At 43.4% G+C, this 23672-nt stretch overlaps 1 protein-coding gene across 1 annotated transcript in view; it reads left to right on the forward strand.

Annotated features, from left to right (window-relative positions):
• LOC117438287 (activated RNA polymerase II transcriptional coactivator p15) overlaps positions 1 to 18189 on the forward strand; it is a 35786-nt gene extending 17597 nt beyond the window's left edge. The window contains exon 4 of the mRNA XM_034073818.1: positions 17962 to 18189. Within this exon, the coding sequence (XP_033929709.1) occupies positions 17962 to 18041 (80 nt within the window). The 3' untranslated portion in view covers positions 18042 to 18189. The remainder of the gene's footprint in view (positions 1 to 17961) is intronic.
• The last annotated feature ends 5483 nt before the right edge of the window (positions 18190 to 23672 follow it).

Consider the following 23672-nt stretch of genomic DNA (forward strand, 5'->3'; position numbering starts at 1 on the left):
CGTACCAATATCGGTTGCTCCTGTACACAAGAGAAAAACTAGAAAGGAGGCAAGAAGGAGGAGGCAGGATTAAGAAACTACGCATCCACTACCTGGCCTAGTATCTGATCAGGGGTCATCATCACATGACGAAGAAGAAGAGGTGACTTCTCAATCTCAGACCTCAACTGAGCTGCAGAATATGCGAAAAGATTTCACCCGTCAACCAGGGGAGCACATCATCACCTGGCTGCTCCGATGTTGGGATAATGGGGCCGATGGTCACGAACTAGCAGGTACAGAAGCCAAGCAGCTGAGATCACTTGCTAGAGAAGGGGGAATTGACAAAGCAATTGCAAGAGAGAAAAAGTCCGTCAGTCTTTGGAGGCGGCTTTTGGCAGCTGTGAAAGAAAGGTTCCCGTACAGGGATGATGAGTCGTTCGGCCAAGTGGACTACTATAGACAAAGGCATCCAGTCCCTGAGGGAATCAGCTATTGTAGAGATGATCTACTACACCAAGCCGAATAATGAGAATGTACCCATAGACCCAGATGAAGTCAAATGCACACGAGCCATATGGCTAAAACTTACACGGAACGCACCGTCGTCATATGCCCATCCATTGGCAACGGTAACCTGGAATGACATAGCACCACTAACAGTGGATGAAATGGTTCATAAACTCCGAGAATTCGAAGACAATCTTACCCCTTCCATCATCTCAGCTGTGGAAAAATTGTCTCAGGATCTCAAACAAGATCTCAAACAGTTGAGGGACGATCTCTCTGATTTATCTATCTCCTCACGTGTGCCAACACGCGTTTCAGCTATTAACAAAGGGTGTCCTGTTGTTCGAGAGAGAAAATATATAAGATACACACCACGGGCCACCCTATGGTTTTACCTGTGGGATCATGGAGAAGACATGACAAAGTGGGATGAAAAACCTATTTCAGCCTTGGAGGAACGTGTGGGTGAATTGAAGAGAGGAGCAAGGGCCAAGACTGATCGCCCCATGAGAGCTGCAGCTTCAGTCTCTGGTGAACAGGTTCCCAGATGGAGCGGAAGAGCTGATTTTACTCCAGCTCCTGTGATAAAGAAGAATAATCCCTTTCAACATGACTTATGTGTCCAAGACTGTGACGATGATGACTATTAGAGGGGCCCTGCCTCCAGCCAGGTGGAGGTAGGGGACAATTGTTTTTACTGGCCTGTGTGGATCAAATGGCCTGGCACATCAGCCCCACAGAAGTATAAGGCTCTAGTTGATACCAGTGCACAGTGTACCCTGATGCCATCAAACTGTCAAGGGGTGGAACCCATCTATATTTCTGGAGTGACAAGAGGGTCCCAAGAGTTGACTGTACTAGAGGCTGAAATTAGCCTGACTGGGAGGAAATGGCAAAAGCACCCCATTGTGACTGGCCCAGAGGCTCTATGCATCATCGGCATGGACTACCTCAGGAGAGAGTACTTCAAAGACCCAAAAGGGTACCGGTGGGCTTTTGGTATTGCTGCTTTGGAGACTGAGGAAATTGAGCAGCTGTCCACCTTGCCTGGTCTCTCAGAGGATCCTTCTGTTGTGGGGTTGCTGAAAGTCGAAGAACAACAAGTGCCAATTGCGACCACAACAGTGCACCTGCGGCAATATCGCACCAATCGAGACTCCCTGATTCCCATCCATAATCTGATCCGTAGACTGGAGAGGCAGGGAGTGATCAGCAGGACCCGCTCACCTTTTAATAGCCCCATATGGCCAGTGCGAAAGTCTAATGGAGAGTGGAGACTAACAGTAGGCTATCGTGGCCTGAATGAAGTCACACCACCATTGAGTGCTGCCGTGCCAGACATGTTAGAGCTGCAGCATGAATTAGAGTCAAAGGCAGCCAAGTGGTATGCCACGATTGATATTGCCAATGCATTTTTTTCAATTCCTTTGTCAGCAGAGTGCAGGCCACAGTTCGCTTTTACTTGGAGGGGTGTCCAGTTCACTTGGAACCGACTGCCCCAGGGGTGGAAACACAGCCCCACCATCTGCCATGGACTGATCCAGACTGCACTGGAACAGGGGCAAGCTCCAGAACACTTGCAGTACATCGATGACATTATAGTGTGGGGTGATACAGCTGAAGAAGTTTTTGAGAAAGGGAGGGAAATAATCCAAATCCTGCTGAAAGCTGGTTTTGCCATAGAACGGAATAAAGTCAAGGCACCTGCACGGGAAATTCCATTTTTGGGCATAAAATAGCAAGATGGACGTAGATATATCCCTACAGGAGTAATCAATAAGATAACAGCAATGTCTCCACCAACTGATAAGAAAGAAACACAAGCTTTCTTGGGTGCTGTGGGGTTCTGGAGAATGCACATTCCAAATTACAGTTCAATCGTAAGCCCTCTCTATCATGTGAACCGGAAAAAGAATGTTTTCAAATGGGGTCCTGAGCAGCTACAAGCCTTCGAGCAAATTAAAAGCGAGATAGTTCATGCAATGGCCCTTGGACCAGTCCGGACCGGTCCAGATGTAAAAAATGTACTGTACACTGCAGCTGGGGAGAATGGTCCTACCTGGAGCCTCTGGCAGAAAACTCCAGGGGACACTCGAGGTCGACCCCTTGGTTTTTGGAGTCGGGGATACAAAGGCTCTGAGGCCAGCTATACCCCAACAGAGAAAGAGATATTGGCAGCTTATGAAGGGGTTCGAGCTGCTTCAGAAGTGATTGGCACTGAAGCACAGCTCCTTTTGGCACCCCGCTTGCCAGTGCTGGGCTGGATGTTCAAAGGCAGGGTCTCCTCTACACATCATGCAACTGATGCTACTTGGAGTAAATGGGCTGCACTAATTACACAACAAGCTCGGATAGGAAATCCCAGTCGTCCAGGCATTCTGGAAGTCATTATGGACTGGCCAGAGGGCAAAGATTTTGGAATGTCAGCAGAGGAGGAGGTAATGCATGCCGAAGAGGCACCACCATATAATAAATTGTCAGAAAGTGAAAAGCAGTATGCCTTGTTCACTGATGGGTCCTGCCGTATTGTGGGAAAGCATCGGAGATGGAAGGCAGCTGTATGGAGTCCTCAGCAACAAGTTGCTGAAACTGCTGAAGGAGATGGGGAATCGAGTCAGTTTGCCGAGGTGAAAGCCATCCAGCTGGCCCTGGACATTGCTGAGCGAGAAAGGTGGCCAGTGCTTTATCTCTACACTGAATCATGGATAGTGGCAAATGCCCTGTAGGGGTGGTTGCAGCAATGGAAGCAGAGCAACTGGCAACTCAGAGGTAAACCCATCTGGGCTGCTGCACTGTGGCAAGATATCACTGCCCAGATGCAGAACCTGGTGGTGGGGGTACGCCATGTAGATGCCCACATACCTAAGAGTTGGGCCACTGAGGAAAACCACAATAACCAACAAGTGGATAAAGCTGCTAAGATTGAAATGGCTCAGATGGACTTAGATTGGCAACATAAAGGCGAATTATTTTTGGCCCAGTGGGCCCATGACACTTCAGGCCATCAGGGCAGAGACGCAACGTACAAATGGGCTCGTGATCGAGGGGTGGACTTAACAATGGACACTATCGCCCAGGTTATTCATGAGTGTGAGACGTGCTGCAATTAAACAAGCTAAACGGTTGAAACCTCTTTGGTATGGAGGACGATGGCTGAAGTATAAATATGGGGAGGCCTGGCAAATTGACTATATCACACTCCCCCCAACCCGCCAAGGCAAGCGCTATGTGCTTACCATGGTGGAAACAACCACAGGATGGCTGGAAACATATGCTGTGCCCCATGCCACTGCCCGGAACACTATCTTGGGCCTTGAGAACCAGATTTTGTGGCGACATGGCACCCCAGAGGGAATTGAGTCAGACAATGGGACTCATTTTCGAAACAACCTTATAGGCACTTGGGCCAAAGAACATGGCATTGAGTGGGTATATCACATCCCCTACCATGCACCAGCCTCTGTGAAAATCCAGCAGTACAATGGGCTGTTAAAAACTACACTGAGAGCAATGGGTGGGGAAACTTTCAAGCATTGGGATACACATTTACCAAAAGCCACCTGGTTGGTCAACACCAGAGGATCTGCCAACAGGGCTGGCCCAGCCCAGTCAGAACTTTTACATATTGTAGAGGGGGACAAAGTTCCTGTAGTGCACATGAGAAATTTGCTAGGGAAGACAGTCTGGGTTACTCCTGTTTCAGGCCAAGGCAAACCCACTCGTGGGATTGCTTTTGCTCAAGGACCCGGATATACTTGGTGGGTAATGCAGGAAGATGGGGAAGTCCGATGTATACCTCAAGGGGATTTGATTTTAGGAGAAAACAGCCAATGGACTTAATTATATGTTGTTGCTTGCTGTGTAATATTTTTATAGTCCATCAACTAGATATCTTCAGGTCACCAGCGACTGGCCCTGACTTCCCTCTAACCATTGTCCCAACAGAGAATGAACTTTGATAGAACCAGATGAGTTCTGCAGTAAAGGAATGATCAACATCAGCAGGCAACAATCCAGCACTGCACACAGACTCTCTTGCTACAAAAGACTATTACAAACCTAATGTCATGGACCAAATGGACTCAATAGCATTATAGGGATTCGTCCATGTATTAAGAAATGATTTCTTTCTCTCTGTCTGGGTCTATGCAGATGTACATATATATATATATATCTCTATATGATGGTATATTGAAAATGTGGGATCTGAGCATGATGTGAATGGTATGGAATAAGGGGTGGATAATGTCATGGGTTCAGCAGTAGCTCATGCTCTGCCAGGGAGGAGGGAGAGATAGGGTGCCTGGTCTGGGCTAGTCGGGGAGGTATTCCATACCACAGCACGTCCTGCTTGGGGAGGGGACTGGAAGCTGGTCGGAAGGGAAGGGGTTAACACTCCGGGCTGGGCTCGGAGAGCGAACTGGAAGCTGGCCAGGAGGGGAGGGGTTAGCTCTCTCTTCCAGGCTGGGCTCGTTTCGGCGGGTGGTATCGTATTCTCTCTCCATGTTTATTTCCTCTAACATTGATTTGTTAGTGGTAGCAGTAGCGATTTGTATTATACCTTATTTGCTGGACTGATTTTACCTCAATCCGTGGGAGTTGTATTCCTCCGGCTCTCCTCCCCATCCCTCCAGGAGTGGGAAGGTGGGGAGGGAGTGGAAACAAAAGGAGTGTATGATACTGCGGGAGACTGAGGTGGAGTTTTAAACCTCGACACCACATTTTTCACATCTTGCTTGTTCAAACTAGCCCAAGGGCTACTGCATGAAGTATTTCTCGTTTAATTTGTTCAAATGCTTGTTGTTGCTCAGGGCCCCATTTGAAGTCATTCTTCTGGCTCATTTGATAGAGAGGGCTTACAGTCAAACTGTAATTTGGAATTTGCATTCTCCAGAACCTCACAACACCTAAGAAAGTTTGTGTTTATTACTTGTTAGTTGGTGGAGACATTGCTGTTACCGTGTTGGTCACATATGTGGGGGCCTGGCACCATCCATTTTGCCATTTTATTCCTAAAAGTTCAATCTCCTGGGCAGGTCCCTTGACCTTACTCTGTTTTATGGCAAAACCAGATTTCAGCAGGATTTGGATTATTTTCCACCCTTTTTCAGAGACTCCTGTTGTATCACCCCACATGATGATGTCATCAATGTATTGCAGGTATTCTGGAGCTTGCCCTGTTCCAGTGCAGTCTGGATGCAGTCTACCATGGCAGATGTTAGGGCTATGTTTCCACCCCTGGGGCAGTCTGTTCCAAGTGTCCCGGACACTCCTCCAAGTAAAAGCAAATTGTGGCCTGCACTCTGCTGACAAAGGAATTGAGAAAAATGCATTGGCAATATCAGTTGTGGCATCCCACTTGGCTGCCTTTGACTCCTGCTCATATTGAAGTTCTAGCATGTCCAGTACGGCAGTACTCAATGGTGGTGTGACTTCATTTATGCCACAATATTCTACTGTTGGTCTCCACTCTCTGTTAGACTTTTAAATGGATCCTACTGATCACTCCTTGTCTCTCCACTCTATGGATCAGCTTATGGATGGGAATCAGGGAGTCTTGGTTGGCCATGGTTGCACTGTTGTGGTCTCAATTGGCACTTGTTTTTTGACCTTCAGCAATCCCACAACAAAAGGATCCTCTGAGTGACCAGGAAGGTGGACAGCTGCTTAATTTCCTGTGTCTCCAAGGCAGTTATACCAAAATGCCATCGCTATCCTTGTGGGTTTTTGAAGTACTCTCTCCTGAGTCTATGCTAGGGGTTCATGGAGCATTTGCAGCAGTCACAGTAGGGTGCTATTGCCACTTCCTCCCAGTCAGGCTGATTTCAGCCTCCAATACTGTCAACTCTTGGCATCCTCCTGTCACTGCAGAAATACAAATTGTTTCCATCCCTTGATAGTTTGATGGTGTCAGAGTACACTATGCACAGGCTTCTACTAGAGCTCTGTACTCTTGTGGGACTGATGTGCCAGGCCATCTGATCCACACAGTCCAGTAAACCTGATTGTCCCTCTCTTCCGCTTGGCTGGAGGCAGTGTCTCTCTAGTACTGATCATAAGATTGTCCACTTATGTCTTGTAGAAAGTGATTAGTATTCTTTATCACAGGAGTTGGAGTAAAATCAACTCTTCCAATCTATTTGGGAAACTGCTCACCAGAGACTGGAGCAGCAACTTTCATGGGGGGATCATCCTTGACCGTTCTCCAATTCATGCACCCGTTCATCCAGAGCTGAGGTAGGTTTTCCATCCAGCTTTCTCTTGTCTTCTCTGTGATCCCATAGGTAAATCTGTAATAAAAGAGATAATGCTTGTTAATCAAATCATGCTTATACTAGTAAAAAGAAAAGAAAGAAAGAGAAAACTAAACCAAAATGGATGTCAACCTTAAATAGATAAGGAATAGGCCTTATATTAGCCACAGATATCCGGTAATGTAAAGAATACTTGTGCAAGCTCTGTATTTTTGCAAGACATGATGAATTACCATTTGTTAAGCGAAGGTCACAAAACAATTACAAGAAAAAGACTTGGGGCCTTCATCCCAGCGACCACCGGGAGGCAGGAAAAGACCCCCTAACAACAGACTGGTGCAGATGCAGAGTACACCACGGAAGAACACGTATATCGGAAGTAAAGGACTATAAGAACCACAATCTCAAGGAAGGGGGGCGCGCGCCTTTGGTGGAGCAGAGTCTCCTCGGCTGCCCAGTGCTGTTTTGCTTGCTATCGCTTGCCAAATTTATTGTAATAAATTGATATATATTATTTTACTCAACTGATTCTTTGATTTTATCCGAGTACTTTATAACAATTTTGGTGCCGTGACTTGGATCCAAGACGAGGTAGTGCGGAGCTCTCGTGTCAGGGAGGCGCCCCGTCTTCGGATGGCCCTGGCTCGGGATATCCCATTACACTCAACTGGATCAATGAACCTCCAAATTGATATGCAAGCAAAAGAAAACCGGTGTACCCCTTAAATTTTGTGCACGAAGACCGAGCGAAGACTCAGGAGTGAATAAGTATAGGCCGGTATTCCGTTCGGTTGGGGTTGGGTTCCCCGGAGTGTGATTGTGTGAGACGTCCTTCTGGACGAAGCGAGTGTGGACCCTCTAGTAGTGCAGTTCCCTACTCCCCCGAGGGACTGGGCCACAAACGAGGGGAAGTTTGTGAGTGTGTGAAAGAGGGCACTCCGGTAGATGGATCAGACGAAAGGCAAGCCGTCTGTGTCCATGGGGAGGGAGTCTCGGGTGAAGCTCCCAGAAATACCCCCTGACAGTCCTTTAGGACTAATGATTAAGTACTAGAATGACTTCCCTTCTAGGAAAGGGAAGGATAAACGAAAAATGATACGTTATTGTGTAGAAGTATGGGGAGGACAGAATATTAGAGCCGACAATTTATATTGGCCAGTTTTCGGTTCATTTGAAGATTGGATTTGCCAGGCACTAAACATTTATGTAAACAATAAGGAACCTTTCTCATTAGAAGAAAGTGAATATGCTGCCCTATGGTTAGGAAAGGATAAAACAGTCCGTCTTTTTGCCTTAAAAGAAAAGTCACAAAAAGGGAGAAAAACTAAAACTAAGTCAGAGGAAACCCCTCTTTCCCCTCCTCCTTATTATTCTCCCATTCCAAATGCTCCCCCTCTGGAGGAGAATGAGTCAGGTTCAGAATCAGAGACTGAACAAGCTGTGTCTGGGGTTCAGACTAGGAGCCAGACATGGAGAAAAGAACAGGAAAAGTTATACCCCTTAAGAGAAGTGGCCATGGGAGGACCCCAACCTGGAGTAGGGTATGTGGCTGTTCCCCTTAACTCAGGGGGCGTTAGAGAATTCAAAAAGGAAATGGGGCAATTATTAGAGGACCCTCAGAAAGATTAGATCAGTTTCAGGGACCTAATATTTATACCTGGGATGAATTAACAGCAATCTTGAATATTTTATTCACTCGAGAAGAAAGAGAAATGATTAGGAGAGCTGGAATGAGACTCTGGGAGCAACAACACCAACAAGGTCCAGCTGCAGACACTAAATGGCCTATTCAAAGACCTAATTGGAATAACCAAGATGCAGGAGACAGGGGCCATATGTCTGATTTACGAAGTATGATTATTCAAGGCATCAGAGAATCCGTGCCCAGGGGCCAGAATATCGGAAAAGCCCTAAGTGATTATCAAAAGAAGGATGAAACCCCCACTGAATGGTTAGAGAGGTTAAGAAAAAACTTGCAATTGTATTCTGGCCTGGACCCTACCACTGCAGTGGGACAGGCATTGTTAAAAACTCAATTCGTGGCAAAATCTTGGACAGATATTAGAAGGAAATTAGAGAAGATTGAGGATTGGCAAGAGAAGGATTTAGGAGAACTATTAAGGGAAGCTCAGAAAGTGTATGTACGGAGGGAAGAGGAAGCCCAGAAAAAGCAGGCTCGAATCTTAGTGGCCGCCGTCAGAGAGGGACAGTGTCCTGGCCCTAATAGCCCTGTAAATCATCAAAGACAGGAAATACCTATCAGACAGGGAAGACCTGGCGGCCCCAGAATAAAAAGACCTGTGAAAGTAGGAGAAAACCAAGTGGAATGTTTTTATTGCCACCAATTCGGGCACACTAAACGGAACTGTAGAAAAAGGATGCGGGATGAACAGATGTTTAAAGAAGATTAGGGGTGTCAGGGGCTCTATCTGCTGGGGACCCAGAGAAACACTGAGCCCTTGATAAAAATCAAAGTGGGTCCTCAGCAACAAGAAATGGAGTTCCTTGTGGACTCTGGGGCAGAAAGATCAACTGTCCAACAAGTACCCCGGGGTTGTATTATATCGCCGGAGAAAATACAAGTAATAGGAGCAAAAGGAGAACCCTTCGGGGTCCCAATAATCAAAAATGTGCAGTTTGAAACACAAACACGATTTGGAATGGGATCATTACTATTGGTGCCTGAAGCTGAATATAACCTATTAGGCAGAGATCTTATGGTTGAATTGGGAATTAACCTAGAGATTAAGAAAAAGGAAATAACAATAAAACTATGCTCACTCACAGTTGCAGATGAACAGAGGATAAATCCAGAAGTCTGGTATTCACCGGACACGGTCGGGAAACTGAAAATTGAGCCCTTTGAAGTCACTATTAATAATCCTGAGATGCCAGTAAGAATAAAACAATACCCATTATCTCAAGAAGGGAGACAAGGGTTAAAACCTGAAATGGATAGGTTAATTAACAAAGGGCTATTAGAGCCATGTATGTCTCCTTTTAATACCCCAATCTTACCAGTTAAAAAGCCCGATGGCAGTTACCGGCTAGTACATGATTTATGGGAAATAAATAAATGAACTGCATCCCGATTCCCTGTGGTAGCCAACCCCTATACCCTGTTAAGCCAATTAAGTCCTGAAAACCAGTGGTATAGTGTGATAGATCTAAAAGATGCCTTTTGGGCTTGCCCCTTGAAAAAAGAATGCCGAGATTACTTTGCATTTGAATGGGAAGACCCCGAGACCCATTGGAAACAACAACTTAGGTGGACAGTTTTACCTCAGGGATTTACAGAATCCCCCAACCTTTTTGGTCAGGCCCTAGAACAAATCTTACAAAAATATGAGATAAATCCTGTAGTAACCTTGGTACAATATGTGGATGATTTACTACTAGCAGGGACAAATGAGACTGCTGTTCGAGAAGAAAGCATAAAATTGTTAAATTTTCTTAGCCTGCAAGGATTAGAAGTATCCAAATCCAAATTACAATTTGTAGAAGAAGAAGTTAGGTATTTAGGTCATTGGTTAAAGGGAGGTACTAAGAAGCTAGATCCTGACAGGGTTAATGGGATTTTGTCCTTATCAGCACCCAAGAATAAGAGACAAATTAGACAATTATTGGGACTTCTGGGATACTGCAGACAATGGATAGAGAATTACAGTAAGGAGGTAAAATTTTTGTATCAACAGCTAACAAAGGAGGGGATGTTAAAATGGACCCCAGAAGATGAAAAGCAATTTCAAACCTTAAAAGCTGATTTGGTTAATGCACCTGTCTTGAGTTTGCCAGATATAAAAAGGCCATTTTATCTTTTTGTTAATACTGATGATGGTACAGCCTTTGCAGTTTTAACCCAGGAATGGGCAGGAAAACGAAAACCGGTAGGATATTTTTCCAAATTATTAGACCCTGTCAGTAGAGGATGGCCTACCTGTTTACAAGCGGTAGTAGCAGTAGCATTGCTAGTAGAGGAGGCCAATAAAGTCACCTTGGGAGGTGAGTTAAAAGTATTAACCCCTCATAACATCAGGGGAATCTTACAGCAGAAGGCAGAGAAATGGATTACTGATGCCCGACTCCTAAAATGTGAAGGAATTTTGATACACTCCCCAAAGCTAGAAATAGAAACTACCAGTTGGCAAAACCCTGCACAATTTCTGTATGGGGATCCGGGAGACATACTGAGTCATGATTGTCTCCTAAGCATAGAAAATCAAACAAAAATTAGACCAGATCTGGAAGAAGAAGAGCTAGAAAGAGGAGAAAAGTTGTTTGTAGATGGATCTTCCCGAGTTATAGAAGGAAAACGAAAATCTGGATATGCCATTGTAGACAGAAAGACTTACCAAGTTTTAGAATCAAGCTCCTTAAGCCCCAGCTGGTCCGCCCAAGCATGTGAATTATATGCAGTACTAAGAGCTTTAAAACTTTTAAAACATAAAGAAGGGACCATATACACTGATTTAAAATATGCTTTCGGGGTGGTACATACCTTTGGTAAAATATGGGAAGAAAGGGGTTTGATAAACTCACAAGGGAAAGGATTAGTACATGAATATTTAATAACACAAACACTGCAAGCTTTAAGGGGACCCAAAAAGATTGCAGTGATGCATGTAAGGGGACACCAAAAGGGGTTAACTCCTGTGATCAGGGGAAATAACTTAGCAAATGAGGAGGCAAAAAAGGCAGCCTTACTAAGTTTAAAGGCACCAGACACCCCAGTGCAGCCACAAGATCCACGTTTAAGTTTTACAGAGCAAGAAAAAGGTAAATTGAAACAAATGGGATTAATAGAAAAAGAAAATGGGAATTCGGAGCTTCCTGATGGACGAAAGGTACTACCAAAAGCTTTGGCTTGGAGAATTATGAGACAATTCCACCAGCAGACCCACTGAGTAGTCCAAGCCCTAGTAGATCAATTTGCTACTAAATATATGAGCATTGGAGTTTATAATATTGCCAAGCAACTAGTATCTATTTGTATGACGTGTCAGTGGGTGAATAAGCATCAACTTTGGGAAAAAGTTTTAGGCGGAAGGGAATTGGCTTACCGACCTTTTGCAAAAATACAAGTTGATTTTACAGAACTACCAAAAGTAGGTCGATACAAATATTTATTAGTGATCATAGATCATCTAACACATTTTGTAGAAGCTTTCCCTACTGCTAGAGCAACATCTCAGAATGTTATTAAGATACTCTTAGAGAACATAGTCCCTAAATATGGAAATATTGAAGTCATAGATTCAGATAGAGGGCCGCATTTTATTTCCAAAGTAACTGAAGAGACCCTTACTTCATTAGGAACTAAATGGGAATATCACACTCCTTGGCATCCCCAAAGTTCGGGGCGGGTAGAAAGAATGAATGGGGAAATAAAGAAACAATTAACTAAACTTATGTTAGAAACTAAAATGTCCTGGATAAAATGTTTACCCTTAGCATTGCTCAATATAAGAACGCAGCCTCGAACTGATATAGGGGTTTCCCCTTTTGAGATGCTTTATGGAATGCCATATGATCTGGAGTCCCCAATAGATCATCCTAAAATCGAAGACTCACAAATTCAGCCATATATTTTGCAAATTATGGAGAGGCGAGAGAAATTGCGAAAGAAGGGCTTAGTAGTTCAAAGACCTCCACTAGATGTTTCAATACATAACATTAAACCAGGAGACAAAGTACTTGTTAAAACATGGAGGGAATCCACTCTGACTCCTCATTGGGAAGGACCTTTTTTGGTGTTGCTTACTACAGAGACAGCTATAAGAACTGCCGAGCAGGGATGGACACATGCCAGCCGAGTTAAAGGACCGGTCCTCGAATCCCGGTGGAAGGTAATCAGCGGCCAACCTGGAGATCTCAAATTGACTCTAAAGAAAGAGCATTGATGAACTCAGATGTAACTATCACATGTATAAACCTTAGTTGTAATTGTTATCCTTTTGTGTGTTACAAGTGTAAAGTGTGCCAGGAGAAGTGGTGGGTCCATAGCCGTCATGGATATCCTCCCAGGGGGGTATGTGTAGAATGCTATAGAAAAGAACGGGATTTAACTGATCTAGCCCTTAGAGTGGGTGTATCAACAGGACAATTTGGAAGAGAGTCTAAAAGGTGGTGGGACATATTTGCATTGGGAATCAATCCCGAAAACTACTGCTATCATTTGAACGAGCCCACACCTTTTATAACAGAGATTATCAAAATTAAGTGTAGAAAAACTTTAATTGGAATAAGGTGTGACACTCCAGGAGTTAAAGATAAAAACTGGGAGCAGTATACAAAACGACAGCTCAAACATGGCAGTATTAACTCCCCTGAAGAATACCCCTGCTGCCGAGAAGAAGGTACCCCCCGTGGCTCGAAGCAACCGAGTCGACGGGCGAGGCAGAGGAGTAAAAAGGTGGGGAAAGAAGATCCAATATGTAACCCTTGGGACTATAAACAAATATTGGACGAACTGCCTGGCTGTTAGTACTAGCTCCCTAATAAATATCTCTAAACTCCAAGAAGGTCATTGCTATAGACACAGTAAAAAAGATTTTAAAACTTTACCTAAGAAGTTTCTAGGGAGATTTGAGGACCCATCACCACTCCTGTACACGCTTCTATTGTTGTTGTTCCTGCTAATTTCGGTAACTCGGGGTGATCATGTACACCAGCCTTATAAATGGACCTTGAACAGATGGAAAGACCAAGCAGTACTCAGGACCGTAATTACACCGGGACCTCCCAGTTTTACCAATTACCTTTGTGATTTAGTTCCCATAAACCCATGTCTCAATGAAGTAGTGTTCTATTTTTGCCCTAGTTCTAATCCTGGAAAAAGTTATTGCAACCATCCTGGTTACCACTATTGTGCTTATTGGGGTTGTGAAATGATCGCCCCTGATTGGATACCTGGTGGAGGGAGAGACCCACACTTAAAGGTAGGGTGGGCACCCTTTGGATGTCAACCTCGTGGACGTACAATACGTCCTCCTGGCAGCGTTGTAGCCATTGGAACTTGCAAATATATTTATATAAATGTATCCACACCCCAAGACCCCGGGTGGTTTTGAGAAAAACATGGGGTGTAAGACTATGGGAACCAGGAACTGATCATGGAGGCCTTTTATATATAAAAAAGGAACCTGTACCCAATGATCCTAAACCAGTAGGTCCAAATGCAGTAATAAGAGGTAATGATAAGATCCCAACACCTACCCCCATGAGAAATGAAACTTTTAGAGCAGAATCTGACAATCCTTCCCCGATAACTCCCACTCCTTCTGCCATGGAAAGTAATTCCTTATGGAAACTAGTACAAGCTAGCTATACTGTATTGAATCTTACGAGCCCAAATCTAACTGAACATTGCTGGTTATGCTATAAGATAACACCCCCTTTTTATGAGGCAGTTGGAGTCACCACAAAGGCTAGACGAATGAATGGTACTAACCTAGCACAATGTTTGTGGAAAAAAGACAAGAACAATCAGCAAGGCATTACTTTGACCCAAGTCACAGGAAAAGGAAGATGTATAGGTTCCATACCTAAACAGAAACAACATCTGTGTGGAGTGATAACTCGAGCAATAAGAGGGGAAATGCCAGCTGATTGGTTATTACCTGCAGTGAATACTAGATGGGTTTGCGCGAGTCTCGGAGTTACACCCTGTCTCTCTCTAAAATTATTCGATGAAAATCACGATTATTGTATTCAGGTAATGATAGCACCAAAAATTGTGTATCATCCAGAACAATTTGTATACGACCATCATACTGTCCAAGAACATCATTTAGCCAAACGTGAACCATTTACAGCTCTTACAGTTGCTACATTATTAACAATTGGGGCAGGTGGACTGGGTACAGGAATAGCCTCTATAGTTAACCAACACAAGGAATTCAATTCCCTTAGGATAGCAGTAGATGAAGATTTGGCTAAAATAGAGAAGTCTATAAGTGCCCTAGAAACATCCTTAAGATCCTTATCAGAAGTGGTGCTTCAGAATAGGTGAGGGTTAGACCTAATGTTTTTGCAACAAGGGGGACTGTGTGCCGCTTTAAAAGAAGAATGCTGTGTATACGCTGACCATACTGGTGCGGTACGAGACATCATGACAAAATTACGAGAGGGGCTAGAAAAACAAAAAAGAGAAAAGGAACAACAACAAAGCTGGTATGAATCGTGGTTTAATTATTCACCTTGGCTAACAACATTATTGTCAACTTTAGCAGGACCGTTAATTTTGTTAATTGTAAGCCTTACTTTTGGACCATGTATTTTCAATAAATTAATATCAATTGTGAAAGGCAGATTAGAAGCAGCACATTTAATGATAGTTAGAACTAAATATGAACAAATAAATAGAGAAGAAACAGAATTAATTAATGCAACTGAAATGCTATCACGATTTGATGAACAAAACGGTAAATAGAAAAAGGGGGGATTGTAATAAAAGAGATAATGCTTGTTAATCAAATCATGCTTATACTAGTAAAAAAAAAAAAAGAAAGAAAAAGAAAACTGAACCAAAACGGATGTCAACCTTAAATAGATAAGGAATAGGCCTTATATTAGCCACAGATATCCGGTAATGTAAAGAATACTTGTGCAAGCTCTGTATTTTTGCAAGACATGATGAATTACCATTTGTTAAGCGAAGGTCACAAAACAATTACAAGAAAAAGACTTGGGGCCTTCATCCTAGCGACCACCGGGAGGCAGGAAAAGACCCCCTAACAACAGACTGGCGCAGATGCAGAGTACACCACGGAAGAACACGTATATCGGAAGTAAAGGACTATAAGAACCACAATCTCAAGGAAGGGGGGCGCGCGCCTTTGGTGGAGCAGAGTCTCCTCGGCCACCCAGCACTGTTTTGCTTGCTATCACTTGCCAAATTTATTGTAATAAATTGATATATATTATTTTACTCAACTGATTCTTTGATTTTATCTGAGTACTTTATAACAAAACCATAGGATGCCCAATAGCATGTACCTCCTCTGTCTTCTTTCTTGGGCAGTAGGACACTTTCTGTTAATAGCTGAGACACAGGTTGATACACATGGGGAGCTGGATAGATCAGATAGGTCATTTCTCAGTTGTTTGAACTTCTGGGACAGTTTTCCCCCAGCTGAAATAATGTAAGGGCTGCGATTGTCTTTGAACTCTTGGAGTTGACAAGTCACTTCACTGTTGGTGGTGCTTCTTCATTCCAGGTCATTAATGCCAATGAGTGGGCATATGATGATGGTGTACTCTGTGTAAGTTGTGATGCTGGATAGTGTCGAGCAGGGCTCTGTAGGCATAGGCCAAGCCCCAGCATGTTGCAGCAAGTTATCGCTCTTTGGTATTGCAGAATGACAGCACACTTGTTTAAGTATTCTGCTAATTTTTCCAGTTTTTTCACTTGTTCAGGGGTGAAGTTCCAAAGCACTGGAGGGGCCCACTGGCCGAAGTGCTTGCCCATATGATCCTACACACCCTGTCACTCATGACAGTCCCGCTTTGGGGAAAATCTCTTGGTCCTCCTATATTGTTATCTAACCCTAGACTAGACCTGAACCCAACCCTGCTTAACCTTTGAGATCAGATAAAATAGGGAGTTCTCCGGGTGGGAAGGCCATGGGTAAAACACTGTATGTGTAGCAAAATGCTAGTAGCTGGTACAGTACTATGTTTTGGCTTTAGTCTGAGAATAAGGCTGATAACTAAAACAGCAGTGTGTTGCTAAGTAGCACTTACCCTGATCAAGGACTTTTCAATCTCTTATGCTCTGCCAGTGAGGAGTGGCACAAGAAGCTGTGAGGGAGCAGAGCCAGGGCAGCTGACTGTCCTGGTTTGAGCAGTAGCAGTCATTTTTCTCCTTCTTGGTAGCTGGTGCAGTGCTGTGTTTTGACTTTCGGGCTGAGAACGCTTGCTGATAGCGAGCATGTTTTGAATTACTGCTCAAATGTTTTTTTTTTTCCAAGGCCTTTTTCTGAGCTCATGCTCTGCCAGGGAGGAGGGGAGGCCGGGAGGAAGGAGAGACAGGACACCTGACCCAGGCTAGCCAATGAGGTATTCCATGCCATAGCACATCATGCCCAGGATGTAACTGGGGGAGAGAGCCGGAAGGGGTGGAGCGCTGGGGGGGAATGGAGAAGGTATCGGTCAGTGCTCGGCCGGGCAGGGTGGAGTGAGTTATGGGTTGGTGGCTGGTGAGATGTTGTATTCTCTTCACTTGTTGTTTGCTTTATCATTATTATTTGTAGTAGTAGTAGCAGGAGTGATTTGTGTTATACCTTAGCAATTAAACCGTTCTTATCTCAATCCCTGGGGGCCACATCCCTTGGATTTTCCTTTCTAACTCTCTGGGAGTTGGGGGAGCAAGGGGGGGAGTGAGTGAGCGAATTGTGAGGATTTGGTTTAAACCACGACACTGACCCAAACTAACCAAAGGGATATTCCACATCACAGCATGTCATGCTTGGTATAGAAAGTGGGGGGAGTTGGCTGTGAGCTGCCAATTGCTGCTTGCAGGTCTGCTGGATATTGGTCAGTGGGTGGTAGGCAGTTGTCCTGTGCATCACTTTTTTTTTTTCTCTGGTTTTATTCTCCTCTCTTTTCATTACTGTTATTTTACTTCAATTAAAAATTTCTTATCTCTGTCTGCTGGTTTTTACTGTTTTACCATTTCTCTTTCCTATTTTTCCTATATTCCACAGTGGAATGAGCAGGTAGCTGTGTCATTCTTAATTGCCAGCCTGGTTTAAACCATGATGGTGTTATTCACAGTGCTTTAAGACATGGGAGACCCCCACCCCAAAATATGGTACTTTAAACGTGCATAGTTCAGTCCACAGAGGTATGGCTTTTAGGAGCCAACAGGAATGCAAGATATTTTCTACATTTCTTTTGTGCTGCCTTCTATCAAGGCCAAAGCTGTATTTCACTTCCTGTGTTTGGTCTAACACTTGTGAAAGAATTAGTTATGCTGCACTTGTTTTCTTTGCAAGTTTAACTTGTCCAGAGATCAGTTTAATTTAAGACCTTAGCTTTAGTGTTCCAAATGAGTAGTTTACTTTTGTAACAGAGGTGATTGTAGTCTGATGTAGCTTAAGCATTAATAGTTGTGACATAGACTTCGTGTATGAAATCATCCTTGACAGTAATTATGCAAGATCCTGCACTACAATTCTCTTTTTGTCCTAAGTATATTTTTTTTAATGCATTTCAGGTATTTCTCTAAATCCAGAACAGTGGAACCAGCTGAAGGAACAAATTTCTGATATTGATGATGCAGTAAGAAAATTGTAAATACAGAGCCATATGGAAATCTTTATTATTTTAGTTGTTTTAAGTTGTCTTCTTACATTAGCTTTTGTTTTCTAAAGTACAGATTCCCAAGTTATTGTATATTTGGATTGCAAAACAATTTATAAGAAAGGTACTTTTTAAGTGCATTAACAGTGTATTCTGAGTGAGACTATATGTGTATACTTTACTAAAAGGAAATGTGTTGCTTTTACCTCATGGTATAAAATAAATCAAATATGTAAAGCGTAGGTGTTTATGGCCTGTTGATTGAAGGTGTTTGCTGATAAGGCTACCTAATAGCTTTAATCTTTAGTTTCAGTTTAGTTAACTGTTAATATGAATTTGTTTTCTGCAGAGATTTAATATATCAACTTTTTTTTCCTTTAAAAAAAAAAAAAGTAATTCATACTTTTATGTTTTGCCCTGGCAGCTTTCTGCTTTAAGACTTGATACAAGCAGTGAATACCTGGTAAAACACATTTTTGTAAATAATTTTAAATACTGCATTTGCTAATTTAGCAAAATTTCTAATCCTGGTCCCACAAGGATACATGTCAATAATAGTAAGACTGGGCATCAGGGCACCTAAGGTGCATGCCCCCTTTCAGTTGGGAGGTAGTCTTATAAGCTTTTTCTCCACATAACCAATACCATCCTTTTTCTTTGGGAACAGGCCACCACTGAACTAAAATATTGTTGTAGTTGTAATTTGAAAAGTGATCTACATCTGTGGCATTTAAACAAACATGATCTCCTACCCTGGTTTCTGGTGTAATACATCTTTGTGCACAGGCATAATATTGTCCTGGTTTGAGCAGTAGCAGACATTTTTTTCTCCTTCTTGGTAGCTGGTGCAGTGCTGTGTTTTGACTTTTGGGCTGAGAACGGTTGCTGATAGCAAGTATGTTTTGAGTTACTGCTCAAATGTTTGGTTTGTCCAAGGCCTTTTCTGAGCTCATGCTCTGCCAGGGAAGGAGGGAGGCCGGGAGGAAGGAGAGGCAGGACACCTGGCCCAGGCTAGCCAAAGAGGTATTCCATACCATAGCACGTCATACCCAGGAAGTAACCGGGAGAGACTCGGAAGGGCTGGAGCTCTGGGGGGGAATGGAGGAGGTATCGGTCGGTGCTCGGTCGGGCAGGGTGGGGTGAGTTATGGGTCGGTGGCTGGTGAGGTGTTGTATTCTCTTCACTTGTTATTTGCTTTATCATTATTATTTGTAGTAGTAGTGGCAGTCGTGATTTGTGTTGTGCCTTAGCTATTAAACCATTCTTATCTCAATCCGTGGGGGCTACATTCTTTGGATTTTCCTTCCTAACTCTCCGGGAGTTGGGGGAGCAAAGGGGGGGAGTGAATGAACGAGCTGTGCATGGACTTGATTTAAACCACGACAAATATTCATTACCTGTATTAGGATTTAACTATTCCAAATTTTAACCGTTCCCTCAGACGTAGATTGCCAGTGTTCACCCACAAATTTGTCCATGAGATAGTGTTAGGAATTGAAAGTCCAATTAATGGAAGGTCCAGATTTTCTCCTGATTTAAGCAACTGTGCACACACCCAACAGTCACTATGATTAAAAACCTTAGTAACATTCTGCACTAATTTCAGGTATAAGTTCTGGTCCCAAGCTTGTATGCCAGTTATCATATAAATCCAAATTATAACCAATGCAATTTCATACATAAGGGCCTTGAAGGTTCAGTCTGCCATGTCTTCTCTGTCTCTGAATATTCTGGCTCTTGAATAATGTGTCCAAGCAGGTTGCTCCTTTATCTTCACTGCTATAAAGGTGGTCAATAATATCTGAGATAGCCTTCCCTCACTTTCCATTTTCCTGAACAGAATCATCCTGCTGATGCTCTCTACAGTGCATAATAGTTACTTCTGCAAGCAGCTGAACAGCTTCCAGTAGCCGTAGAATTTCTGTAGCATGTTTATTCTGTTTCTCTTGTGTGTTCAAAAGTCCTTGTTCTTTCCAGATAGCACCATGTGCATGGACTACACCAAATTTGTATTTAGAAATATTTATCCTTTTATCTTTAGCCAATTCCAGGGCTCTCATTAAAATTATTATTTCTGCCTTCTGAGCAGAAGTGTTTGAGTGTAAAGGTTTAGCTTCTGTTACCCATTAAGTGGTGGTAATGGCATATCCTGCCTTTTGTTCACCATTTTTCATGAAGCTACTACCATTAGTAAACCAAGAATCAGCATCTTCCAGAGGTTTTTCTTTCAAGTCTGATCAGCTAGAATATACAGTCTATACAGTGGCCAAGCAGTCATGTGTTAGTGGTTCTGTCAATCATTCCTGCAAAAAGGATGGTGGATTCACAACATTAGTGACTACAATTTCTACATCATCTTGTTCCACAGGGATGACCTGGTATTTAAAAAAAATGCGAAGGACATAACCAGTGGGCTCCTTTCTGCTCCAGGACTGCTGATACAACATGGGACATGAGTACAGTGATCCAAAGTCTGCACCATCCAGTTATTTCCAGTAATGTCCGGAGCTCCTTGACAGTCGACACTTGTGGAGTCTGACAAATTACTTCTTTTTTAGCATCTCCAAGTTCTCTCTGTCCTCCTGTTATTTCATATCCTAGGTAGGAAACTAAGGTTTGGATTAGTTGGGCCTTTGTCATGGTTTAAACCAAGTCCCCCAACTCCCGGAGAGTTAGGAAGGAAAATCCAAAGAATGTAGCCCCCACGGGTTGAGATAAGAACGGTTTAATAGCTAAGGCATAACACAAAATCACTACTGCCATTACTACTACAAATAATAATGATACAGCAAACAACAAGTGAAAAGAATACAACACCCCACCAGCCACCGACCCATAACTCACTCCACCCTGCCCGGCCGAGCACCTCGTGCTCCCTCCTCCATTTTCCTCCAGCGCTCCACCCTTCCTGCTCTCTCTCCCAGTTGCATCCTGGGCATCACGTGCTATGGTATGGAATACCTCATTGGCTAGCCTGGGTCAGGTGTCCTCTCCTTCCTCCCGGCCTCCCCTCCTCCACCTGGCTGGAGCACGTGCTCAGAAAAAGCCTTGAACAAAAACACCCTCAAAACATGCTTGCTATCAAGCAACTGTTCCCAGCCCAGAAGTCAAAACACAGCACTGCACCAGCTACAAGAAGGAGAAAAAAATGACTGCCACGGCTGAACCCATGACAGCCTTTTGTTTGGATACCCGATAACCATTCAGTCCCAGAAAAGTTAATAATTCCACTGTCCACTGGATACATTCTTCCTTTGTTTCTGTAGCAATTAATAGGTCATCCACATATTGTAACAGAGTCCCCATCTGAGTAGGTGGCTTCCATGATTCTAGTTCCAGTGCTAACTGATTTTCAAAAATTGCTGGACTCTTTTTAAACCCTTGAGGTAATACTGTCCAAGTTAATTGAGTTTCCCTTCCTGTGTCAGTACTTTCCCATTCAAAAGCAAATAAATTTTGGCTTTCTTTGATCAATGGTAAGCAAAAGAAAGAGTCCTTTAAATCCAAGATGGCAAATAATTTCTGATTATTATTCAATTTAGTCAATAAATCATACAAATTAACTACTACTGGACGAATATCTTCTACAATTTTGGTGATTGCTCTGATATCTTGAACCAATCTGCAAATTTTCCCATCATTTTTTTTTACTGTGCAGATAGGAGTATTATATCCCAATTCATATTCAATTAATCAAAGTTTCTTTTTTATTCCCTTTGATCTTCTAATTTTAAGGGATATTGTTTTATTCTAATTGGTCAGGGCCCCCCTTCTTATTTGCACTTTAACAGGCAAAGCATTTTTCACCTTACCTGGAACTTTAGATGCCCATACTCCCAGATATAACTGATTAAGGTTTTCTTCTATTTCAGGGAGGTCCTTCTGTTTGCTTTACTGTTGAATTAAAGATGAACTCAAAACTGCAATTAACTGATTGTTTTTACCTCTAAATTCCATTCTGCCTTCTTTAATTGTTGCTTCTCTCCCTAATAAAGATTTTAGAGAATTTGGCATGCATAAAAATTTATGCATTCCTGTTCCTTTTCCCAATTTGTACTTTAAAGGTTTCAGAAAGAAAGTCTTTTTTTTCTCTTTTTCTTGGTGGCCAGTAGCTCCCACATCTGCAACAAATTCTTTTCTCTAACTATTCTATGATTCTCTCTTATTTAACACCAAATAAGTTGCTCCTCTATCCACTATAATCCCTCTTTATTTCTTCTAGTCCCTAGTTTTAATTTAACCACTGAATCTGCTAGGGTAGATTCCCCAGGTCCCCGTCAGTCTACTTCCAATTCAGTCAGCAGAGACACCCCATGGCACTCTCCTTTCAGGGCAGTCTCACTTCCAGCATCTAAACTCCCCATAGCACGCACACCGATCCGGTTTCACAGAAGAACCCCACCTCTGCCTGACATTCCTCCTCCACCAGTTTCAAAATAAACACCGCAGCCATGGTGATAGCACAACCCAGCTTTTTCTCTTCTACTTGTTCCCGACTCCTATACTCTTTCCATGATTTCTCCTTCACTCCTGGCCACATTTATCCAACAAGCCCTCAGTCCTGTCTGTCAACATGTCTTTCTCATGCTCTGCCAGGGAAGAGGGTAAGCCGGGAGGAAGCAGAGACAGGACACCTGACCCAAACTAGACAAAGCGGTATTCCATACCACAACACAACATGCCTAGTGGAGGGCATGTTACTGGGGAAGGAGTTACCCAGAAGGGATAGGTCGCTGCTCAGGTCAGGCTGGGTATCGGATGGCTGGTGGTGAGCAACTGCATTCTCTCCCCTTGTTATTTCCCTTTTCATTATTATTACTGGTGGTAGCAATAGTAGTTTTGTATTATACCTTAGTTACTGGACTGTTCTTATCTCAACACATGGGAGTTACATTCTTTCAATTCTCCTCCCCATCCCTGTGGGAATGAGGGTATGAAGAACTGGGGGGATGTGACGGAGCGGCTGCGTGCTTCTGAGTTACAGGCTGGGCTTAAACCGCAACACATACTGTAACTCCAAGACCAAGCACAACAACTGTGAGAGCAAATTAATCAACACTGTGATTTATTATATGGTGGGGCCTATTCAGCACGCATCACCGCCTCCTCTGGTGACATTCCAAAATCTTTGCCCTCTGACCAGTCCATGATGACTTCCAGAATGCCTGAACGACTGGGATTTCCTATTCGAGCTCGTTGTGTAATTAGTGTAGCCTATTTACTCCAAGTAGCATCGGTTGCATGATGTGTAGAGCAGACCCTACCTTTGAACATCCAGCCCAGAACGGGCAAGCAGGGTGCCAAGAGGAGCTGTGCTTCAGTGCCAATCACTTCTGAAGCAGCTCGAACCCCTTCATAGGCTGCCAGCATCTCTTTCTCCATTGGGGTATAGCTGGCTTCGGATCCTTTGTATCCTCGTCTCCAAAAGCCGAGGAGTCGACCTCGAGTCTCCCCTGGAGTTTTCTGCCAGAGGCTCCAGGTAGGACCATTCTCACCAGCTGAGGTGTAGAGTACATTTTTTACATCTGGGCTGGCCTAGACTGGTCCAAGGGCTACTGCATGAACTATCTCACGTTTAAATTGCTCGAAGGCTTGTTGTTGCTCAGGGCCCCATTTGAAATAATT

The sequence above is a fragment of the Melopsittacus undulatus genome (assembly GCF_012275295.1).
Source record: "Melopsittacus undulatus isolate bMelUnd1 chromosome W unlocalized genomic scaffold, bMelUnd1.mat.Z SUPER_W_unloc_5, whole genome shotgun sequence".
Classification (NCBI taxonomy): Eukaryota; Metazoa; Chordata; class Aves; order Psittaciformes; family Psittaculidae; genus Melopsittacus; species Melopsittacus undulatus.